The 23170-nt window shown below is 42.7% G+C and overlaps 2 protein-coding genes, 1 long non-coding RNA gene and 1 other non-coding gene across 4 annotated transcripts in view; 2 read left to right on the top strand and 2 right to left on the bottom strand.

Moving 5' to 3' along the window:
* AGGF1 (angiogenic factor with G-patch and FHA domains 1) overlaps window positions 1-7238 on the top strand; it is a 56802-nt gene extending 49564 nt beyond the window's left edge. The window contains exon 15 of the mRNA XM_044266693.1: window positions 6868-7238. The gene's annotated coding sequence lies outside the window, so the exon portion shown is untranslated. The remainder of the gene's footprint in view (window positions 1-6867) is intronic.
* ZBED3 (zinc finger BED-type containing 3) lies at window positions 1774-10975 on the bottom strand. Its single transcript, XM_044266723.1, has 4 exons — window positions 10866-10975; window positions 8531-8600; window positions 3603-3738; window positions 1774-2970 (listed from the first exon to the last, which is right to left on the bottom strand). Exon 4 carries the CDS (start codon window positions 2954-2956, stop codon window positions 2252-2254), a length of 705 nt encoding a protein of 234 aa, XP_044122658.1. The 5' UTR covers window positions 2957-2970; window positions 3603-3738; window positions 8531-8600; window positions 10866-10975; the 3' UTR covers window positions 1774-2251.
* On the bottom strand, window positions 5378-5515 carry LOC122898334. Its single transcript, XR_006383001.1, has one exon. It is a non-coding gene; the product is annotated as a small nucleolar RNA SNORA47 (small nucleolar RNA).
* Window positions 9331-23170, top strand: part of LOC122918375 — a 62714-nt gene continuing 48874 nt past the window's right edge. The window contains exons 1-2 of the long non-coding RNA XR_006386590.1: window positions 9331-9442; window positions 11240-11300. This is a non-coding gene — a long non-coding RNA (uncharacterized LOC122918375). The remainder of the gene's footprint in view (window positions 9443-11239; window positions 11301-23170) is intronic.

Genomic DNA, 23170 nt, shown 5'->3' with positions numbered 1-23170 from the left:
GGTGGCATCAGAAGGAAGACATGTGTGACAGTTTGTAGAAATAGACTCAGTAGATCAGGGACCTGGGATTCAGTGACATGAGTTCAATTCCCATTCTGCCTCGACATGGCTTAACTCCCTAAGCCTGTCTCTTCCTCTTCGAAATGGGCATAGTATAGTGTCATGGGGTTGCTCTATGGTAGGCAGTTATTCTTGTAAAGCATTTGGCACAGCTCTGGCAGATGGTGAATGCTCAGTACATGTTAATGTCACTGACAGTAGTACCTGGAATGAGAGGGAGGAAACTTGGTGTCAGCTCATTGACTAGCAAGGGAGACAGTACAGCAGCTAGGAACAGCGTGTCTGGAGGTGGAGACTGGATTTGGATCCCAACGCTACTACTTACCAGCTGCGATCCTGTAGAAGCTGCTTAACCGCCTCTGTATCTCAGTTTCCATAGCCGTAAATGGGCATAACATTACTACCTCCTTAGGGAGCTGCTATGAGAATAAAGTGAGGTAATGCATGTAGTGTGCAGTACATAGCTATACATTTTAAGAGCCCAGTAAATGTTAGTTATTAGGTAAGGGGTGGGAACGTGGAATGGAATAGATTTGCCCTTTGGATCAGCAGTGGCAGGATATACAAATAGAGGTGGAGACATGCAGTAGGGGTTTGAACATGAAGGTCAGAACTGGGAAGAACCTCGAGGCTGGAGGTAGTCAGGAGTCACCAGCACAGGGGTAGATGAGTCAAGAATGAGTACATAAATTGACTTAAGGAAACAATCAGACAAATCCAGAATAAAGGACATTCTATAAGACAGATGGCTGGAACTCTCAAAAGTGTCATAGGGGCTATTCTAGACTAAAAGAGACAAAGTTATAATAAAAAATAATGAACCTTGTTTGGACTCCCCCCCTTTTTTTTAAGAGAAGATAAGACAGTTCTGAGTCAATTGCAGAATTTTGATTAAGGATTACTTTAGAGGCTCATAGGATATATATGCTGAAATACTAATGGATGAAATGAGAGGTATGTTTGGGGGAGAGGGCCGAAAAAGGAAATAAGGCAAAATGTTAACAATTGCTCAGTCTAGGTGGAGGGTATATGTGGTGTTCATTGTACTAGGAAGATGAAGGCTGAACATAAATTGTCATATTCAGCTTCTTAAGGGTCCAGGGTAGGATGGGGAAGCTGACCACTAGTGAAGAACTGAAGTATGGGAGGAAGTATAGGCAGCAAGAATAACCAGGCCCCCCTTGGATAGTGTTCAGTGGGAGCAGCCAGGCTGGGGGAGTCTTTCTTTTTAGTACAGGGTAGACTGGGTGTTACTGAGGAACCATAGTCTGGGGAAGGGAGGAAATAAGAGGAAAGAAGAAACAGTAATGGAGCACAGGTCTAGTAATGGTGGAAGAGAAATGGATGAAAACAGATAAAGAGGCAGAGATGGCCTCAGATTGAAGGAATGCCTGCCTTCTACTGTGGCCCAGAAGCGAGGACTGTGGATATGTGGGAAATCAAGATCTCTTCCTAACAACGAGGGAGGAGGTCATGTTTTGCTAGTAAGGGAGAGTGAGGCAGGAAAGTTGGGAAACTCACAGCTGGCACTGGGTCTGAAACGGAAAGAAAACAGCTGGTGTGGGGACAGGGTGCACTTGGTACTATCTGCAAGCTAGGGAGTGGAGTAAATAGGGGTTCTCCCAGACTGCTCTGATGAGGCACTAGAGAGGACAGGGTAAAGAGCCGTTGTGGAAGCTAAATGGCCCCATTTTCAGAACTTCCTGCTAGGCAAACCAATTACCAAAAATTTATTTATTCATTGGGAAATGAGTAAAACTCTTATTGGATAAAATGCTTTATCCTAATTTCCAAGCACCCTCCACCCTGGGTTGCCCTGGCTGGTGTACAGGCACGTAGTAGGATAGTCTTTGGTACACGAGGAAGTTTGTGTCCTTTCAAAGTCACCGGTTACAAGACTGCTTCGGTGACCTAGTCTCTCGAAGTTGCTGGAGCTGTCATTCCAAAGGCAGTTGGAGGAAAACCAGCTCCTGCACCGGTGCTCACTAAAGGCCAAGAACAAAGGAGGCCACTGGAGCTTGTGCCTACAGGCCCCCCCGGGGTTGGGGGGGTGTCACGGAGCGTTAGTGACAAGGGCCTACCGGTGGAGATGTCGGCGGGCCTGAGATTCAGGTCCTAGGTAAGGCCGGTCCAGCGACACTTGGAGCAGCGCTGGCATGGGAAGGACTGGGGGGCGGAAGGCGGCCACAGCCTACAGCAGGACCTTGGTGATTATGTAGCCGTCCCTCTCCCCACCCGGCTCTTCTTTGAGCGGGGTCTGCAGCGGGACAGAGGCGGCGGCCAAGGCGCCTTCGCGGCGACTCACTTCCCGCAGCCGCGCCTGCAGCGCCTCCCTCTCGGCCTGCAGCTCCCGCCTCGCCTGGGCCACCACGCGCTCCTCCTCCTGCAGGGCCCGCCGCCTCCGCTCCAGGGCGCGCTCGCCCTGCTCCACGGCCGCCTCGCGCCGCGCCAGCTCTCGCTCACGCAAGCTGCAGCGCACGGCCAGCGCGCCCATCTGCTCCAGCAGGCGCGCCCAGTCGCCCTCGGCGGCCGCGGCGGCGCCCGGCGGTGCCCGCGGCGGCGGGCAAGGGGCGGCGGGCGGCGAGCGGCGGGCGGCGCTCTTCTCCAGCTCCCGCCCATGCGCGCTCTTGAGGTGCCGCCACAGCGCCGGGGTACCGGCGTGGAAGCCCGGGCCGCGGCTCACCTGCTCCCCGCACAGCCGGCAGGTGGCCCACTGGCCCGCGGCGTGGCCCGGGCGCGCGGGGGCCAGATGAAAGTAGCCCCAGGCCTCGCAGTAGGGCGCCCCCAGGCGGCCGGGAGGCACCGGGGCCAGGCCGGGACACGGGCCGCCCCGCGCCTCCGCATCGTCCGGCCCGCGGGTGTCTTCCATGGGCGCCGCCAGCTCGTCACTCCGCATTCTCTCCGCCGCGCCTACATTCCGAGGGAGAAAGGGGTAAGGACAGCCACGCGACGACACACACACCCACACGCACAACTTCGGTGGCCAGAGGTGGCCTCCTTTTTATTACGTCTGGGTGGTACCTGGGTTTCTTCTTCCTGTTACACGGTTTAGTCCTCAGGGAATGTTAGCCCTGCCTACCCCTTCCGCCCCTTGACTGGGAGCTGTCTTCCAGATCAGACGGGTCCCTGCTCGCAGGGTCTGACGCGAACAAAGGGGAAGCACCAGCCCAGTCGGTGCTGTACTAACTAGTTTTAACTAGTTTCCCCTGCTCTCTTCCACAAACGTTACTCTTCGCAGAGTAAACTTCTTTTTGTCTTCTGCTCTCAGGGTTAGGCAACAGACTGTAAAAACGAGGCGAAAAGAAAGCCTTGGGACAGAAAATTGGTTTCTTAAACTTCATGGCTGTAGGTGCCCCGGGTGAACAGCCTTTTTTAAAGACCTTTCAGTGAGGACGTTGTTTTTCAAAATACAAGTCTTTGTTTTATGACTTTAAAAACGATGTGCTTCTGAGGAAAATGGCAGTACTAAAAACCACTAAAATGTTTTAAAAGTATACATATTTAGGAAAACAAATATACAAAGCAGTTTTGTAAAATTTTACCTTTAAGTTAGTTGGTAGGCCATATCCTGTGGGCCTTGGGGGGTCCCTGTCATGCCTCAGGGTTTCCAGCCAATGTCAGTTCTCCCGTAGAAACACTGCAGCATGAATCCTGAGTTCTAAAGAACCATCAGCAGTGCTAGGAGAAATAAAAGGGCAGGCCGTGAGTAAAAGAAATTCAGTAAACAGCTCCCTAAACAGATACTAGAAATACTGGCTAGAACCACGTTACTCTTGTGTTCTTTTTTTCCTCTCACCCTATCAGAGTTGCTCCAGTTATAAAACAAATCAGTTTCCTGTATTGCTCATCCCTTTATACATTTAAAAGATAAAAACCCTTGTCAATGCTTTTAATTGAGGAAGGAAATAAAGAAAAGTAATAGCTTCTTGGTCTGTCCAACAAATATAGGTGGTTAAAAGGATAGAAGCACAACCTGGGGACTATCATTGTAAAGTCTTTCCTGTTAAAACGGTTTATCACAGCAGTAATCTATCAAACAAGGAGAAATAGAAAAGGTGAAGTTTATTCTTCAGGATGTAACTTCATAAAGGACCAAATGTGTGATTTTAAACAAATTTGTTTTGAAAATTTAAAAATAATAAGAGAACACGCAGGCTTAGACATCTTCTGAGAGCTTATTTCAGGGGGAAAATCAAGGCCAAGATGCATAGTGAGATAGCCTGTGTCCATTCGTACTGTCAAGTTTTGAACCAACAGCAGTGGAGATGATAAATGTCCAGAATCTCTTTGTATAACGTCACTGGGAATGACGGAAGACACAGTTAAGAACAGGAAAAATAAGTTGCTCTAATAGTAGTAGTATTTAGTGTAAGCTTTTATTTCAGTTGCTAAGAGTCTTGTTACTGAGCTGTTCTAGTCAGGGTCAGACATGACATTTAACATATCAGATTTTGGAAAAAGGTAACAAATTTACCAGAATCATCAAAAAAGACAAGTACAGCCATCTTCTAACAAAAAAAAAAAAAAAAACTAGCTGTTTACATATCTTGTGATACAGCAGGCACTGATTTGAATGTAGTTCCTCATGAAGGCCAATTAGTATAAAAAGTCTTTGGAAATTAAAAGGCTAGATATCCTCCAAGAGATTTACTAAATCCCTGAAGTCCCGGAAGCAGGAGTAATAGGATGAGGACTGGAGTTACACCCCATTTTCAAGGATAATTTTTTACATTTATGCTTAGTAAACATTAAGGTTATATAACATTATGGTTAGTAAATAGACCAGATTTTAGTATAAAAAATTATTTTTGGTAACCTAAATTCACCTAAAATTTTTTTTTTAAGTTCATTTCTTTTACATTAGAATCCTCTCTTTACAGAGTTCCTTTCTTATTACATAGGCACAAAGGGAAGAGAATAGGATTATGAATCCTTGAATTTTTATAAACTAAAAGAGATTTAAAGGTTTTCTATATCAAGACTGTCACTTTGCATTCTGATATGCTTTCTTGAGCTGGGGGGTTGAAAAGTGTATATAAAACTGCAGACTATCTTACCTGTGCCAAAGTCTGAGAGTGAGCATTACTGATGTGCCCTTAAAAGTGCCAGGGGTGACCAATTACTGTCATGCTTTACCTCCCTGCAAGATGTTTCTGAGTTTCTTCAAAATCTGGGATGCCCAGAGGAGTGCCACATATATGAATGCCATCTGTCGTCAGAGCGAAGGTGGAAACAAGAGTGAGAAGCACTGATTTTGATGTCTTAATCCTTTGGACTTAGTGGACTGTCTCATCTGAGCCAGGGACATGCAGCACCATAAATGTTGGCCAGCACAGCGCTGCCCCTCCAAGGGCGGCAGAGGGACATCCTCTGCCTTGGCAGGCCTTCACTCTCGGAGGTCTTAACCGGTAGAAGGCAGCACAGTACTGAACTGCCTCACCTTCTCAGTCCTCCGCACACAGCTACATTCTGGCTCAATACAGTCTTCTGTTCAGACTAAGTATCTAAACAGTGACCAGGCATCTGGGGCCAGAGGTCATCATAGCCTTCCTAGTTCTGCCAAACAACCCCTGGGCTTGTTTCAACTATCCCTACAGTACAGAGGGAGAGAATCCTCCTAGTCTGCTACCTTGGGTTGGGAGAGAAGCCTTAGCAACTTCAGACACAACCCTAATACACAAAGAGCTCTTAAAAACTGACAAGAAAAAGACGAACAACCCAAAAGAAAAATGGGCAAGAAATACAAGTAGGTAAATGACCTAAGAACAAAGTCAGATGGCCAAGGAATTTGTGAAAAGATATACAGCACTTATATTCAGGGAAGTGCTATTAAAGTAACAGTAAGGTCTCATTTTAGATCCATCACATTAACAAAAACATAAGAGGTCTGCCAGCCAAAGCTAGAAGGGAGGCAAAGAAAAGGGTACACTTGTGCATTACTAGTGGAGATGTGGAGGCTTTTAGGAAAGCAGTCTGGTGATTTGTTAGTTAAAAATAGGTACAATCAGGGATCCCATTCTTGGGAATCTATTCTGTAGAACTAAAAGTATCAATACATAAAATAATATGTATTAGGATGTTTATTATAGTATTGTCTGGAATGCAAAAAACTGGAAACACAGAAACGCCTGTCCACTGGAAAATGGCTGGGTAAATAATGGGTATTCACACCTGGGAATATTGTGCAGCCATTAAAAAGGATGGATTGGAGCTCTGCTAGCAGACCTAGAAGGATTTCTGGAGGAACTTTTCAGGAAGAAAAGCCAGATGCAGAAAAAAATATATATATTATGATGTCATTATTATTAGTATAGATCTGTGTAGCATTTATGAAGATTATATATATATATGAAGAAAAATAAGGAGGAAGATACATTGTCACTTGGGGAGTGGCAGCTGGTATAAAGATACATTGTCGGTTGAGGAGTGGCAGCTGGTGTGAAAAGAGAATGGGAAGAGGTAAACACAAAAGGAGGAGTAAAGAGGTCTTAGGAAAGCATGCACATTTGTGGATACATTTAGGTAGACTATTTATATGGCAGGGTCTACATATAATATGGAGAGGCAAGATGGAGTCACTCATGTCCAGCAGTGATGTCATGAATCAGGAAAGCAGACAAGGGTGATGAACTGAGAATAAATATCACCAAAAGTCTCAGCCTGGTGGCACCCAGAAGTGATGACCAGCAAGAGAGCCTGGATGAACCGAGAAGTGGTGATCAGTAGAATCAGAAGTCTGGAAGGGCTAGACTCATCAAACTCCTTTAAAAAGGGAAGATTTTTATAGCAAACTGTTCTATTCTCCAGATGCTGACCCTTCCATGTCTGACCGCATCAAAAAGGCAACTGCTACTGAAGATTCTGCCCAATTGATCTCGGAAAATAACAGGGATCCTCCACTGCTTGAACGTACTAAGCAGGAAGGGAAGCACTGAGTGGACCCACATTGGTCAAGACCTCATCAGCTGTGCGCTCATAGACTGACTGCATTTGGTTCATTAACGTCCCTTATTTTATCTTGTCTTATGACTTTAAATTGTACTTTCTATTGTGAGTCTCGTATGAAGCCAAGTTAAATGCACAGTGAAATGTCATTGAGTTTGGAATTCTGAACCTGCTTTTACAACTGTGTTAACATTGCTTTATGATTCAATAAAGCGGATGTTATGGAGACACAACCTGTGTACACACCTTCACAGAGTAGCTTCCCAACAACATAAATACAAAGTAATTTTATAAATCCTCAGGCATGTGAGTGCAAGCTGGGCTAGGCAGCCTTAACTACGAGACTGGAGAGCACAGTCCTGTGGGGCATAGTGTGCTGCCATCTGGCCCTGGAGGGAACCCAGGGTGTGAGGTTGCTCAGCATCAGGTGGTTTGCTGGTCCTGCCTGAACAGAAGGAGATTCTGTATGCACAGGAGATGGAGGTGCTGTGGGAGGACTGCCCGCCCACCTTGCTCATCTCCCTTGGCACTCAAGGGATGCTGCATTCAATGCAATGAACTTGACTCTAGTTTTCTTAGACCCAGCTCACCAAATCCCAGTCTCTCCATCTGTCAAGGAAAATGATAAAATTATCTGCCTCTAAACCTGTGGCTGAAATTAGATAATCCAAATGATCTTACTGTTGGACTCTGCAGTGCTGTATAACTTCAGGGCCTGAACAAAAAAAGACTACCAGGCTTGACTGTTCAAACACACCCACATTAGTATCTTAGTGGCTAAAGGGAGTATTATTACTCTCTTTGACATTGTTATTCAATAGAGTAGGTAGTTTAAGCTGGAAATATTCTCTTGAGGATTTTGAATATAAAAAGCAAAAAAGAATCACAGATCCATCTTCCCTCCCCAGCCAAATTTATTTTCACTTCGTAAATGGACCTTTACGAAAAATAGGTTGCTCCTCTCTCAGGTAGAAAATGATGGGGAGGTCTAGTGACTTGGAACCCTACGATGTGTAATACTTCCTTACCAAGTAACCAAGAAAAACACACACCTATTAACTACATGGTCAGCTAAGGTGAAGAAAATGTCTGGTGGGGAGAGACACTTCTGCAATAATTCTGATACACATGGTAAAGGTCAGAGCACTGTACACTCATGAGGGTGAATTCCATCATGCAATGTCTATACTGGGGAAAGGGTGGGCATTGGGGGCCCTAACGCAAATGTTCATGCAGACACTCCTGCTTCAGCATCTCCTCCCTTCCTGAGCTCCTTCAGGGCCCCAAATTCACAAAAACACATAGGCACGAGTGCTGACTCTCATAAAATTCCAATTCTTTAGTCTTATAACTAGGCTTCCAAGCTCATATTTTAAAGTAAGATTTCTTGATGCTAAGTGGAAGTAGCTAGCATGAAATTAATTTAATAATGGAAATGTTCTAGTCCAGTTTTGGGGAGGGGAAAAAGCTGAAAGAAAAGTAGATTTTAGTTGTTTCATGGAGGAGGGGAGAGTTGGTACCACACCTCTGAACTCGCCCATAGTGAGTTTCATTTGAGTATCCATTATCTGGAAGGAATGATAAGACGTTTAAGCCTGTGGAAGATAATAAATGCACATTAATTATTTCAAAATGCATTTGAAGTTTTATTTGCAGTTCTCTAAAGTTCTAGTCTTCTAATAATCTATCAGATTAAAACCCAGATTCTTCAGTATCATCTCCCTGAATAACAATATAGAGAATAAGGGAGATCAAAACTTGGTTGAATAATTTGTGTAAATTTGGGTGTATATACGTACATGACTGTAACATTAGGAATCATTCTATAAAACACCCACAGAAGTTAATTTTGTTACTTTATACTTATGCTAGGACACATATAAAATATTAGGCAGGCTAAAGACCAAAGAACCAGGCAATGTTCTCAAAAGGGAATAGCAAATGAACTATAGCTCTGTTTGTTCTTCCACAGCCAAGGCTAATTACTTCAGATGGATTAATCTGACAGAGTTATAAGCAAATACATGTATGTTGAGCCTGGATCTTAGGTAAGAAATTCACACTAATGTGAAATTCACTACTTGGGTGGAAACACTAAAAACATTTTCATTTACTTCATCCACCAGTAACTCAGTCAAAGCAGAACATAATAATTAAAACAAATAATTAGCGTTGACAATTGAAATATCAAGGAAACCACAATTTGTTCACCTGTTACTTGTCCATCTCTGTTAACTAATGATGCACTGTATGGTGACTAATGTAACGTAATTAAAAAAAAATATTAGTTTACTACCATGGATTCATCTCTTTATAAACAGATCCAGCCAATCAGAAAAATTAGTCTGGGATCATGAGGCTGAAGACTTAGATGAAGTTAAAAAACAAAAAAAAATGCCTCCAAACTGTGAAGTGTGGATACTCAACTCAGTACAGGGTAAGTGTGAAAATATTTAGATAAAAGATTACACATGGACTGTAAAAAACATACTGAACCCACAGCTAATTGTATGGTGAGTCAGAGATGTTCTTTGAATGTGTTAAGCCAAAATCTTAGATACCTCTACCATTAGCTAAAAGGCCAGATGTATTCTCTATTAATGCATTTTTAAAAATGAAAAGTTTCAGTCCTAAACTGAACCTTTATTTTAGGTCTACATTACTTTAATACATACATTCCTCAAAAGAAGGGTGTTGATCCATTTTTGTCTTGTAAAATGCATGCTGTAGTATGAATTACAGGAATTTAAAACAGCCCTACTTTGAAGTCTTTGTAATACAAAGAATTTTTAATAGAGAATTACCTTGTTTTGGTTCTTGGCCATTTTACACATTGTTGCATACTTTTTATTGTATTTTGCCTCAAGCCAGTTTTGGCCCCAAAGGGCATACAAATAATACAAGAATGCAAAGTTCATAAAATAATTACCTTAATTATGTCAATTTATTAAGCTTTTTTTCTTTAAATATATTATTTATTTGATAGCAAGAGAGGGAACACAAGCAGGGGGAGTGGGAGAGAGAGAAGCAGGCTTCCCGCTGAGCAGGAAGCCCCATGAGGGGCTGGATCCCAGGACCCTGGGATCATGACCCGAGTGGAAAGCAGACACTTAACGACTAAGAAACCCAGGAGCCTCTATTAAGCTTTTTCTACAACAGCTTCTGTTTAACACCATATCCATGTACTCTGGGCTAATTCAAAGTTTGGATGGTATTTTTTTCTTTCAAGAAAGAAAAATTTTTTTGTTCTGTAAGCTTCGGGCATTTGGCTACTGTAAATAGTTACAGCAAACTGCTCCTCTGGACTCGGAGAGGATCGGAAAATTCTTTTGTTTGAGCACAGTGGAGATGGGGGCAGGGATTCCTTTTTGAGCATCTGGCTCGTCTCCTCTCCAAAATGAGAAACAATAAAAAAAAGTCTCAGAGAAAGAGCACACTACAGGGCACACAGCCATTTGCCACTGTTAAAAGTCTGTAAAAAGGCAATTTTACTAAAAGGAGAACAGATGATTTTCGATGTTCTCAAATAACTTTTTTGAAAGGGGACTGGAGGAGCAAAAAGGAGGTGCTGAAAGAAGCTCAACAGTGCCTTTGGACAGAATTCGGGGCCACATGCGTCTTTCCCACTAGGAACAACCTGAGCACAGCGAAGGAAGGGCACGTCCGGCAGCCCGCGCAGCAGCCAGCCTGTTAGGATACCGCACAGTGGCGTTTGCGGGCTGCTGCTCACCTGCGGCCCCTGAGGCCCGGGACTGGTCCCCGTTCCCTTCGCCGCCCCCCTTCTCCCCCAGATCCCTGCGGGGCCGCAACCCGACCTGGCCTCCGGGAGCACGGCCGCCTGCGTGGCGGCGCACACTCACCCCATCACCCCCAAAGCGCGGCAGGAGCAGGAGGCGGGCTACAAGTCTGGGATCGCCGGTCCCCTCCAGATCCTCGCAGACATTTTGTCCTGTGCAGAAACCTCCGCGAGTCTGCCTTAAAGACACAGCGCTCAATTCACGCATCTGGGGGGTGAAAGGGGGGACGGTAACGTGTGACCCGTAGGGGAAAGGGCTGGATGGTCACTCCTTAGCCATCCAGGTCCACGAGTGACAGACTGGTGTTCGCCAAGGTTTAAAAATGATGCAGTTGTTTAGTGCTTTTTAAAATTTTAATTTTTATTTTATACTTTTACATTAACCTTCCAAGACCTGGTTTCCTGTCTTGAGTCTGAGTGCAGTTTGCATCCTTTCAGGTTCAAGGTGTCAGATGGTTCAAGTTGTCAAAAGAAACCCACCGAAGGGAAGTCTGGACAGGTAAAGGTAGGGCTCTTTGGTGTTTGAAAACTTAATAACGCTAGGGTATCAGCTTTGCATGGATCATGTTGAGGTAACAACGCCTACAACTCAGTGATTTATAATAAGAGAGAAATACTCATTTCTCAGGCAAATTACATCTGCTACATCGATTCCACTAGTTTTCCTTACTCCGCGCTCCGGATTGAAAGATCAACTTTTTGGGGGATACACTCACTTTGCCGCTGTGTGCTGGAACCAACTTTGAGGGAAGAAGAGTCCTGATTTGTAGTCTTTGCTATTTCCGTGTTGTAAATACTCCCACCGCGGCTGATTTCAAGCTACTTTTAACAAGTGTCACAAGTGACTTGCCAAATTTCTGGAAATCTCACAACCAACTCTTATACACCACTGGCACATGGTGCTCTTAAAACAGCTCACATTTGCGCACCCCAGTTCTGTTCACATTTTATTGGCCTCAGCGAGTTTTTTTCAACCTCACTTTTTTCTATGAATTAGATCAATGTCTAAGTGTCACTGTCCATTAATGGAGTTTCTCCTTACCATTCCAAGATTGGTTTCAGAAGAAACTGGTTGGGTGTCTTAAAAAGGATAATTTTGCAATGTGAAAACTATTAGGTTGACCTTTCTTTTCTCAGAGGGACACTTAACTACGTGGACATCGATTATAAGAGCAGTAACTAGTATCAATGAATCTGGTTAAGTCATCTCTTATTTGTGGCTTAATTCATATTTTTAAAGATTATTATATTTGGTAATCCTTTTAACAGGAGGCTTTATTACTTTGAATACTTTTATTACTTTGAATACTTTAAAAATCCATTTGGCTTTAGGCTGACCATGTAATGAGATACATGATATTTTCATTAGTTCATGGAACAGTTTGTCGTAAGTGCTGGTTATGAGCAAAATGCTATTTTAAACCTGAGTAGGAGTCTGGAGATTCGAGGGATTGTACCTGCCCTCAAAAAGATTACACTTCAGTAAGATAGTACAACAAATGCAACTCCAAGAAGAAAATGGAAAATGATGTAAGAGGAAACATTCAGGTGCCACACTAATTTGAAAATAGCTACACTTTTTTTTTTTTTTTTTAACTGACAACATTTAAGCAAGACTTGAAAAAGTATAGGATTTGGACTCCTAGAATTACATGTTTGTTATCCTAGCCAAGATGTGTTTTGAATTTATTTTTGAAGTCCAGAGAAATAGAGCCTATCTTTTCTGTGTTTGAGTGGATGCTTGAACTTTCTTATGAGTTAGAATCTCTTTCTTGTAATTTTAAATTAAATTTTAAATAAATTATAAAATATATGTCAGCTATCTAATAACTCTTCTTTGTCCCATGTTCTTTGTTCAAGTTGCAGTAAGAAAAATGCTCTTTAGTTCTTGCTTTGGTAGTGGCAGTTCCCCTAACTTTTGTCATCCATTTAACAATAAATAAATAACATTTAGTTTTCGTCAGAAGATCTCATTTCTATTCCCTGTTCTAGATGCTGGCAAAGCATAAAGACCTGCATTTCATTGGTAACAAAGAATATTTACTCCCCAGATGCTTCCCAAAGATTATAGCCTTGAGATCTGCTGTCTGATATTACCAAAAACCCATCATGAGAAAATTGTTTATGGAGATTACCTCAAATGCATAAAATTATAGAGCTGTGTACTTGGAACATACTCTTTTGGTAGGTTCTATATGTGCATTTGGTCTGTAGTTTCCTTGTGACGTTTTTGTCCGGTTTTGGTGTCTAAGTAATACTGGCCTCATAAAATGAGTTGAAAAGTATTTCTTCCTCTTCTCTTTTTGGGAAGAGTTTGTGAAGAATTGGTATTCTTTTTTAAATGTTTGGAAGAGGGGTTCCCAGATGGCTCAGTCTGTTAAGTGTCTGCCTTCGGCTCAGGTCCTGATCTCAGGATCTTGGGTTCAAGCCCCATGTTGGGCTCCCTGCTCAGTGGAGAGTCTGCTTCTCCTTCTGCCCTTCCCTTCCTTGTCCTTGCTTGCTCTATCTCTCTCAAATAAACTAAATTAAAAATCTTTAAAAAGTAAATGTTTGGTAGAATTCCACAGGGAAGCCGTCTGGGCCTGGGCTTTATGAACAGTGTTTTGATTCCTAATTCAATCTTTTCATTTGTTTAGATTTACTCAGATCATCTCTTCTCAAGTCAGTTTTGGTAGTTTATATCTTTTTAGGAATTTGTCCATTTCATCCAAGTTACCTAATGTATTGGTAGACAGTTGTATCTAGTATTCCTTTATAGTCCTTTTTATTTCTCTAAAGTTGGTAATACTGTTTTCTTCTTCATTTCTGATTCCTGGATACCCCCCTTGTAGGAAATAGCTGCATAAAACTTATTATTGGGCCTAGTGTCATGATGTCATCCACTATAGTGATCCATTGATTCCCACAATGGTTTGGGTTTTTTGGGTTTTGTTTTGTTTTTTTTTGTAGGACCCAGTGGAGACCATTCTCTGAACTCTCAGTGTCATGAAAAGCTCTGTATCCCTCAATCCTGTGGGCACTGTGGATCATGTAACAGACTTTTTCTTGCTTCCGCTAATAGGAAGAGACTAAGAGTCAAATATATAATGAATGCCTACTCTATTCGTTTTCTAGTGGTTCTCTAACAAATTACCATGAACTAAGTGGTTTAAACAACAGGAATTTATTCACAGTATGGAAGGTTATAAGTCCAAAATCAGGGTGTCAGCAGGGTCATAGTCTGTCTAAAACCTGTAGGGAAAATCCTTCCTTGCCTATTCCTAGCTTCTGGTGGTAGCCAGTCATCCTTGGTTTCCAGCTTTGTCCTCCAGTCTCTACCTTTGTTGTCACATGCCCTTCTCCTTGTGTGTTTGTGTCTAAGTTTCCCTCTTCTTATAAAGACAGCAGTCATATTGGGGACACCTTGCAGGCTCAGTTGGTGGAGCATGTGACTCTTGCTCTTGGGGTTTTGGGCTCCACGTTGGGTATACAGATTACTTAAAATCTTTAAAAAATAAAAATAAAAAATAGCTGTGGCTGGGTGGCTCAGTCCGTTAAGTATCTGCCTTTGGTTCAGGTCATGATTCCAGGATCCTGGGATTGCCCCATATAGGGCTCCCTGCCCACTGGGGAGTCTGCTTCTCCCTCTTCCTCTGCCTGTCCCCCTCAGCCCTGCTCTTTAGCGTTCATGTGGTGAGTACTCTCTCTCAAATAAATAAAGTCTTAAAAAAAAATAAAGACACCAGTCATATTGGATTAAGCCCCACCCTAATGACCTTGTCTGCATTTGATTACCTTTGCAAACATCCTATTTCCAAATAAGGTCACATTCACAGGTACCTGGGATTAGATTGTCAACTTTTTTTTTTCCCAGGGGGGTTACTCAATTCAACTCATAACACTGTCAACTTTTCTTGGTGCTAATCTTTTATTTTCCTTTTATCCTGATTCCCTGGATTATTTAGTTTTTTCCTAATTGTATGCATCTTGGCAGAATCCGAAGGAAAGAGGGCAGGAAGGAAGGAAGAAAGGAGAGGAAGGGAGGGAAGAAGAAAAGTTTGCCCAAAAAAATCAAACCTGGAACCTGGGGAACGGAGTTGCAGGAATGGGCAATGGGATGGGGAAGATTGGCTGGGAAAGTGTTCTCAAAATTATTCTTTTTGTGGGGGTAGGGAATGGGAGCAGTGGTTAGCAGCTGCCTACAGTTTAGCTGACCTAGAAAAAAGTAGAAGGTAGTTTGAGGAGCTGAAGATTGGGGAAAAGGGTAGGGTCTAGCTATCTTTAAAAAAAAAAAAAATATATATATATATATATTATTTCTAGTGCAGTTAACATACAGTGTTAAATTAACTTCAGATGTACAGGACAGTGATTCAACAATTCTGTACATCACTCAGCGCTCATCATAGTAAGTGTATCCCCATACCTGTTTCCTTCATCCCCACACCCACCTCCCCTTTGGTAACCATCAATTTGTTTTCTGTAGTTAAGAGTCTGTTTTTTGGTTTTCTCTTTTTTTTCTTTGTTTGTTTATTTTATTCAATTCCACATATGAATGAAATCACATGGTATTTGTCTTTCTCTGACTGACTTATTTCATTTGGCAGGATACTCTGGCTCCATCCATGTTGTTACAAGTGGCAAGATTTCATTTGATCTAGCTACTTATAATACCCATACTAATAGACACACTATGGATCCAGGTTTTGTGGTGGTTGAAAGCTTATACAGTGTTGAGAATCCATATATTCTAGTTATTGGGGAAATAGACCCACATATCATTGATTTAATGCATACAATTTACCCTAGAGGGCAGTGTCCTATCCTTATGGGAGATCTTTCCCCAAATGACACCTTAACTGATAGTTTAATAGACTGTTCTAGTGGTGTATCAGGCTAGCTGCTTCTGGGTGTATGTATTTTATAGGATCAGCCAAAGCTACTGAATAAACCAACATTTCTCCTTTCATCTGTTCCTTACCTTAGTCCATTACAGTTGAGAATCTTTATCCTTCAGTTACAGCGCAGCAAGGGTTATCATCATGCCCTTACCAGTAAAAATGTGGTCCTTGTTACCACCAGAGTGCTAGGTAATCTAGTTCCAAAATCCCATCCTCAGGTTTGGAGGTTCTGAGGTTCCAAGCTTCTACTCTCTAGAGTGACTCTGATACCTACTTTCTTAGCTGGGACTCCCACAAATGCAGTGATGAGACAAGAGCTAAATGCAGGTAGTCTGAGAGGTGATCACAAGAAGCAGGGCTGGGGCAGCAGAGAGAGTAAGAAAGAAATGCATGCCAAAATGAAGAGGCTTAATTTGTTAACTGTGAATGTGTGTCCTTCATGTCTTCATTTTGTATCTGTAATTACAGTTGTAACAAAAGTTATTTCCACATGGTGGACTATTTTCAGTCCTCACCTCTTGGCTTCTTCAGACCCAACTTTCTCATTTTTTTATCTTTATCATTTTCTGTCATCTAATGTTAGAAACCATGTTAACATAGACTTCATGCTTATTTCCCTGGATGGCTTTTTGCTTGAAGACTGATGTGATTATGTAAACATATCTTTGAAACTCTATGTTTTCACTGCAATTACATATATATGCACATTACTTTTTGCTTGAAACACAGTGAACTAAGTTTGAAGTTTGTCCTGGAGGAAGTTTTAAGCAACTGTGTTAATAGTAAGATTTGCATTTTAAGTATAATGCTTTGGGGAAGTAGGGGAAATGTGTTTGAAGAGAACATACTGGAGACCAGTAGGCCAGTTGGACTATTGCAATTTTGTGGGTGAGAACTGAGATCTTTTGGAGATTCAACCTGTTCAATATGTAGCAGAAAGTAATAAACAGGAGAATGGGTGATAGGTTAGTAATAAGTAGCTCCAACCCAGTTTGTAGCTCCCCCTTCTCCCTGACACCTGTTCCCTGCCTCGGTATACTTGAGACTAGGCTGTTGCTTGGAGAGCAACACCCCCAGGTACTCACCTCTAGAAAGTGGCGATCCCCAGGGTGGCCTTTTCCAGGTCCCTGCAACAAGAGGAAAGCACTGGTAGCAGCCCCTCCAAGGGGAATACTAAGGGAGGCATTAGACATTGATTTCTAGTTCTCAGCACTGTTAGGAGGAAATCGTATAAGGATTTTTCTCAGAATTTTAATGCCTTTTCAGAATCCACTGGTTCCCCATCCTGTATTCTGTCATGGTTTATGTGGGTTCATTCACCATGGACTACGCCAAGCCTATGACTGTGGGAGGCTTGCTGGGCCCGCTTGCTACCATTTTCCATTGTTCTTAGCATTGTAAAATTCCTCATGAAGGCCCGTGGTACACTTTCTGGCTGCTTCACTTGCCCCCACATTTGCAAATTTTTTTAATCTACATATAGTTAGAATCAAATGTAGAGTCAGAATCAAACCTATATGCTGTGGGACACACTAAGGAATGTTTATGTCTAAAGGACTACCTTTTTTTTTCTTTTTTTAACAACCACATCTTTTTTTTTTTTTTTTTAAAGATTTTATTTATTTATTTGACAGAGAGAAATCACAAGTAGATGGAGAGGCAGGCAGAGAGAGAGAGGGAAGCAGGCTCCCTGCTGAGCAGAGAGCCCGATGCGGGACTCCATCCCAGGACCCTGAGATCATGACCTGAGCCGAAGGCAGCGGCTTAACCCACTGAGCCACCCAGGCGCCCTAACAACCACATCTTAAAGGGGAGAAAGAACAGACACGAAAAGACAAAGGGTTATGATGCAATGATGCAGGCCTTCCTGTTCTCCTAGCGAATGTTATGCTCAGAAAGTTCTCTTTTGGGTGCTGCTCCTTCGGCCATTTGATCAAAGTGCTGGTGGGGCTTGGGTGGTGCTGCAGACTGCTTGTTTCTTTTTATTTTTTAAAGAGATTTTAAAGAGAGAGACACAGAGAGAGGGGGAACACAAGCAAGGGGAGTGGGAGAGGGAGAAACAGGCTTCCCGCTGAGCAGGGAGCCCAACGTGGGGCTCAATCCCAGGACCCTGGGACCATGACCTGAGCTGAAGGCAGATGCACAATGACTGAGCTACCCAGGCACCCCCAGAATGCTTGTTTAAACGGCCTGTGGGACTGGTTAGAGTGAGCATCTGGAGGCTTATCTCACTCACCACAACTCCAGGGGACTATGTCCCCAGCTGTGGTTAGCGTTGATGGCACCCAACCCTGCTGTAAAGACATTCCACTCAAGTTTCAGAAGTCCTTACCAATTCCTTTTGCCAAAGTAAAAAGGCAGACTTGCACAAAAGAGCTGGTTTGGCTATTTTCTGAGGTAATTACAAAGAATAATAACAACAAGGAACCTTTGATTTTCTTTTGTGTCTCTTTTGCAATACGAGAAAAGGAAACCATTGCATGTGTGTCTTGGGGATACAACCAGAAGTCTGATTCACAGACCGAGGGTTTATTGTCCTGTTCTTGGAGACACTGGATCAGAATGCTGTGGCCCATTGGCTTTGGCTCTGGCTGTTTGGGAAGATCCAGCCTGCCTGGATTTTTGAATGATTTCATCAATCTAGAACCTTCCTCTCTGTCCAACCAAACTTCATTCTTATTCCTCAAGTCACCACTCCTGTGAAGCTTTCTTAGGCTACACCAACTAGGATCTCTCTCCCCTAAATTGCTCCTGTCCTCCAGTTGGTATCTTGCAGGTAAATATTCCCATTGGAGGTAAACATCTTCCCACTTGGCAAGAAGTGAGCCTTGCCCTCACAGCTCAACTACAGCTGACCCTTGAACAACACAGGGGGTGGTGCATTGACCATCCTCCTCAGAGTTGAGAATCTGCAAGTAACTTTGATTTTCCCAAAATTTAACTACTAATAACTTGCTGCAAACTAGAAGCCTCACCAATAACATAGTCAACTGACACATATTTTGTATGTGTATTATATACTATATTTTTCCAATAAAGTAAGCTAGAGAAAAAAATATTAAGAAAACCACAAGGAAGAGAATTGCATTTGCAGTACCATATTGATAAAAAAAAAATCCACATATAAATGCACCTGTGCAGTACAAACCGTGTTGTACAAGGGTCAGCTGTATAATGATCTCTGTGGCGGGAATTGGAGCTCATGTTTTATATATTCCCCTCATAAAGCCTAGCACAGTGCTGGACAGGTAGTCAGTTTCAGTAAGTACTTGGAGGAGTTGAAAACTGAAAGCATGTACTCTACCACTTATATGAGAAACTCAAGAGTAGTCAAGTTCATAAAGACAGAAAGTAAAAGGATGGCTGCTAGGGGCTTGGGGGGTGGGATGGAAATGTTAATGTTTAATGGGTATGGAGTTTCAGTTTAGGAAGATGAAAAGTCCTGGAGATGGATGGTGGGGACAGTTGCACAGCAATGTGAGTATATTAATGCCACTGCAGTGCACACTTTAGAAGGGTTTAAATGGTGGGGTGTCTCCAAGGTGCTGTCGGTTAAGTGTCTGACTCTTGATTTTGGCTCCGGTCATGAGATGGAGCCCCATGTTGGGCCTGTCCTGAGCGGGGAGCCTGCTTAGGATTCACTCTTCTTGGGGTGTATGGGTGGCTCATTTATCACGACCTTCAGCCCACGTCATGATCCCAGGGTGATAGAATTGAGTCCCGTGTGGGGCTACCTTCTCAGCGGGGAGTCTGCTTATCCCTTTCCCTCCATCCCTCCCTCCCCTGCTTATGCGGGCATGCACACTCTCTCTCTCTCTCTCAAATAAATAAAGGCTATAAATAAACAAATAAAAGGCTTAAGTGGTAAGTTTTTTATATATTCACCACAGTAGAAAAAAAATGTTTTCAAAAAGGCACATTCTGTAAAAATCTAAGGCTTTTCCTTAGTTCTACTCTTGGCTGCCCTTGCTGGTGCCATGTGTAGGATCAATAAATACTGTGTGTGAATGAAATTTCCAGTTTGATGGGCTTGCTGGGTTCACTCTAGACTCTGGGTTCAGCTTCCCACTTGCTAGCTCCATGTGTTTGTTTTTTTTTTTTTTTAAATGAGAACATTTGTACCAGGCTTTTAGTTTAGATGTGTTTTTGTAATTCATGCCTACACAGGAATGGTTAAGAGGAATCCAAATCTAGACCACACAGTGTTGCAGCTGCCCTCCAAGTAAGGGCAGAAGGCTAGTAGTGATGGTGTGAATGTGGGCAAGTTATTAAAGATCTCAGAATAGCGTCCGGTTTGGTTTGGTTTCTGTCTGTAAAAGGGGGATGATAATAGTAGCTTCCTTCCCCGTAGGGTTGTTGGGAGGATTACATGATAAGAATGGCCTGAAATGTCTCTCAGGTACTTGAGGCAGAATAGAAGCTGGAAAGCATGGCTCCTTGTTTATAAATAGCAGCTAAGAATGCTTTGATTTTGTGATTTTAACTTGGATCTGAGAAGAAAGAAAGTAGACCACAGGTGCCTTCAGATCAACATGGCCTTGTCTGTGATGTGTGATCCCACATGTAACCGAATCCCTGGAAGACACCCAGTTGGTGGCTGCGGGGCATCCCCACTCAGAGAAGAAAGCCCTTAAGGGATCTTTCTCTCAAACTGACTTTCCCCTCTCAGCCAGTAACACAGCTGCCAGCAGCTCCTGGGCTCTCAGGCCCCTGTTTGCGCTCTTTCTTTAGTGGAAGTGTGAAGAATCTTGGGACAGGACGCGTTGAGACCCTGGGGGATGGCTTTCTCCCCTCTGTGGTCAGGGGGATGGGTTTGGCCACTCTTACTTGACTCAGAGTTGGGGAGGGAGTTTTCCCGGTGAAGAGGACTCCTGCCTCCTGAGAGAAAGGGGTGTTGGGCCAAGAAAAATGAGGCGTCCACCCCACACTGAGCTTTGTGCAAGGCAAAGAAAAATCAGCCCGTGACTCTACCCTCAAGGATCCTGTTCTTTAGTGACTAATGACCTATATGCCATGATAATCTGTTTTCAAAGAACAGTTGCAGTGTATTTCTTCTTTACAAAGGGAGTTGAATGCATTGATCTTAAGGATTTTCAAGTAGGCATCTAAAATCATTTGACTCTGGTTTAATATGGGGAACTTACCGAGTTGTGAAAATGAAAATGCTTCCTGAAAAATACTTGAAATAAACTCAAGGCCACATTAGCATTTGATTTGCACTTCCAAACAGTGCCTATTTACTCTTAGGACACACTAAGTATTTTTCCATACTTTTCAATACTCAATAGGATAGGATCTTTTTCTCCTTTCTTTCAGATATTTCACAGTTCAAATGTGACACAGTACCCATTTTCCCCATAAATCACATATTTATAGCACACAGGAATAGTCGGAATGCTGTGTGGCTCTCAAAAGTACTTCTGTATTTGAATTATAGAGAAAATGACTTAATGTAGGTCTAAACTTTGGACTCTCTTGAGGTAGCTGGAGCAGGGAGAACAGGACTCCGTGTTCTGGGCCTGGGTCCTGTTTGTTCAGAACACTGTCCTCTGGGCCCGCCCCCAGCTGTGTGCACTTCAGGCAGGGTGACGAGGGGAAGGACAGGCATGAGCAGTCGGAAGCAGAGCTGGCTAACAAGCAAAGACAGTGTGGTGGTGAAGAACAGGGTTTTGACATCATGCTGCTTGGGTTCAGCTCTGCCATCTACTAGCTCTGAAAGCTTGGAACAGTTTCTTAGCTTCTCTGCTTCCTTTGCCTTTTCCTCTCTAAACTGGCCTAATAGAAGGAGTCATTCTTAGGGTTAGGACAAGAATTGAACATGATAGCAGGTGGAAAACTCCTACCCCAATGTTCAGCTCGGTGTGAGTCATCAATAAACCACGACAGTCGTCCGTGAATGAATTGTAAACAGAACAAGGATATCTTCTATTTCTCCCCTTCCTCCTGAGACCACTGAGCTCCCTGCTTGGGAGGAAGTACCCTTCATTCCCCTGAGAAAGTGAAGTGGGATCTGAGGGTGAGGGGAGAACAGAGGGCCCTCAGGCCAGCATGTGATCCAGGCCCCATATTGGGGTTCCCATGAGGCTAGTCTCTCCACCATGGTAAGAGACCACATGATGGCCTGGGAGCCAGGGACGTGTTTCCCTGGAGGGGTTTCAGGATAGTAGATGCCCCCTTTACAACCTTAGGTCTCAGGTGAAAATGGATAACTAGTTGAGCATTTTAGGAGCTTGTGTTTTATTGTTTTTAACAATGAATCTTATAGTACAATTTATGTCCAATCAAATGCTCTCATTTTAAATGTATAGTTTGTTGGGTTTTTTATAGTTTGTTTGGTGCCATGTAAGCACCACCTAAATCCAGTTATTTCCATAACTCCCCTAAATTCTCTTATATCCTATTCAGTAAATCTTCCTTCTTCCACTCCAGGCAACCACTGATCTGTTTTTTTGTCACTGTGGAAAAGTTTGACTTTTCTAGAATTTCATGTAAATGGAATGTGAAAGGCTTCTTTCATTTATCATAATACTTTCGAGATTCATTTATGTGGTGTGTATCAATTGATTCTTTTTTTTAAATTCCTGAGTTATATATACCACAATTTGTTTATCTGTCCCCTATTGATGGTCATTCGTGTTGTTTCTGGTTTGGAGGGTATTGTATATATTTTGAAAAAGCTGTTATGAACATATGTGTACAACTCTTTGTGTGAATATATGTGCATATACAAATAAACATACATACATATGTATATTTATTTATTTATTTTAAGCGAGCTCTACACCCAGTGGGGCTCAAACTCACAACACCAAGATCAAGAGTCACATGCTGTTCCAACTGAACCAGCCAGACATGTGTAGATATGTATTTTAATTTCTTTTGAATAAAAACCTGAAGTAGAATTACTGAGTAATATGGTGAGTATATGTTTAAATTTGTGAAAACTGCCAAATGTTTTCGGAAATAGCAGTAATGTTTTACATTTCTAGCCAGCAATGTGTGAGAGTTCCAGGGGTCCACTTCCTCACTTAATGCTTAATATTGTCTATCTCATTCATTTTGGTCATTCTAGTGGATGTGCAGTAGGACCTCTTTTTTTTTTTTTTTTCATTTTGGTTTTAGTTGGCATTTTCTTTCTCTTTTTTTTTTTTAAGATTTTATTTATTTGTCAAAGAGAGAGACAGAGAGAGCACAAGCGGGAGAGCAGCAGGTAGAGGCAGAGGGAAAAGAAGCAGGCTCCCCACTGAGCAGGGTGCTTGATGCGGGACTTGATTCCAGGACCCTGGGATCATGACCTGAGCTGAAGGCAGGCACTTAACCAACTGAGCTTCCCAGGCATCCCTAAATTGCATTTTCCTAATGGCTAATGATGTTGAGGTTTTCCCATATGTTTGCTGGTCATTAATATATCTTGTTTTGTGAAGTGTCTTTTCAAATATTTTGCCTATATTTAATTGGTTTCTGTCTTCATATTTGAATTATATTAGTT

Source organism: Neovison vison, chromosome 1 (genome assembly GCF_020171115.1).
Source record: "Neovison vison isolate M4711 chromosome 1, ASM_NN_V1, whole genome shotgun sequence".
Lineage (NCBI taxonomy): Eukaryota > Metazoa > Chordata > Mammalia > Carnivora > Mustelidae > Neogale > Neogale vison.
Note: the sequence above shows the minus strand (reverse complement) of the source record. Positions and strands in the feature narration are given on the sequence as shown.

Bases quoted from the DNA above. Each gene is read 5' to 3' on its own strand.
- ZBED3 (XM_044266723.1), bottom strand. From the start codon at position 2,956: ATGCGGAGTGACGAGCTGGCGGCGCCCATGGAAGACACCCGCGGGCCG.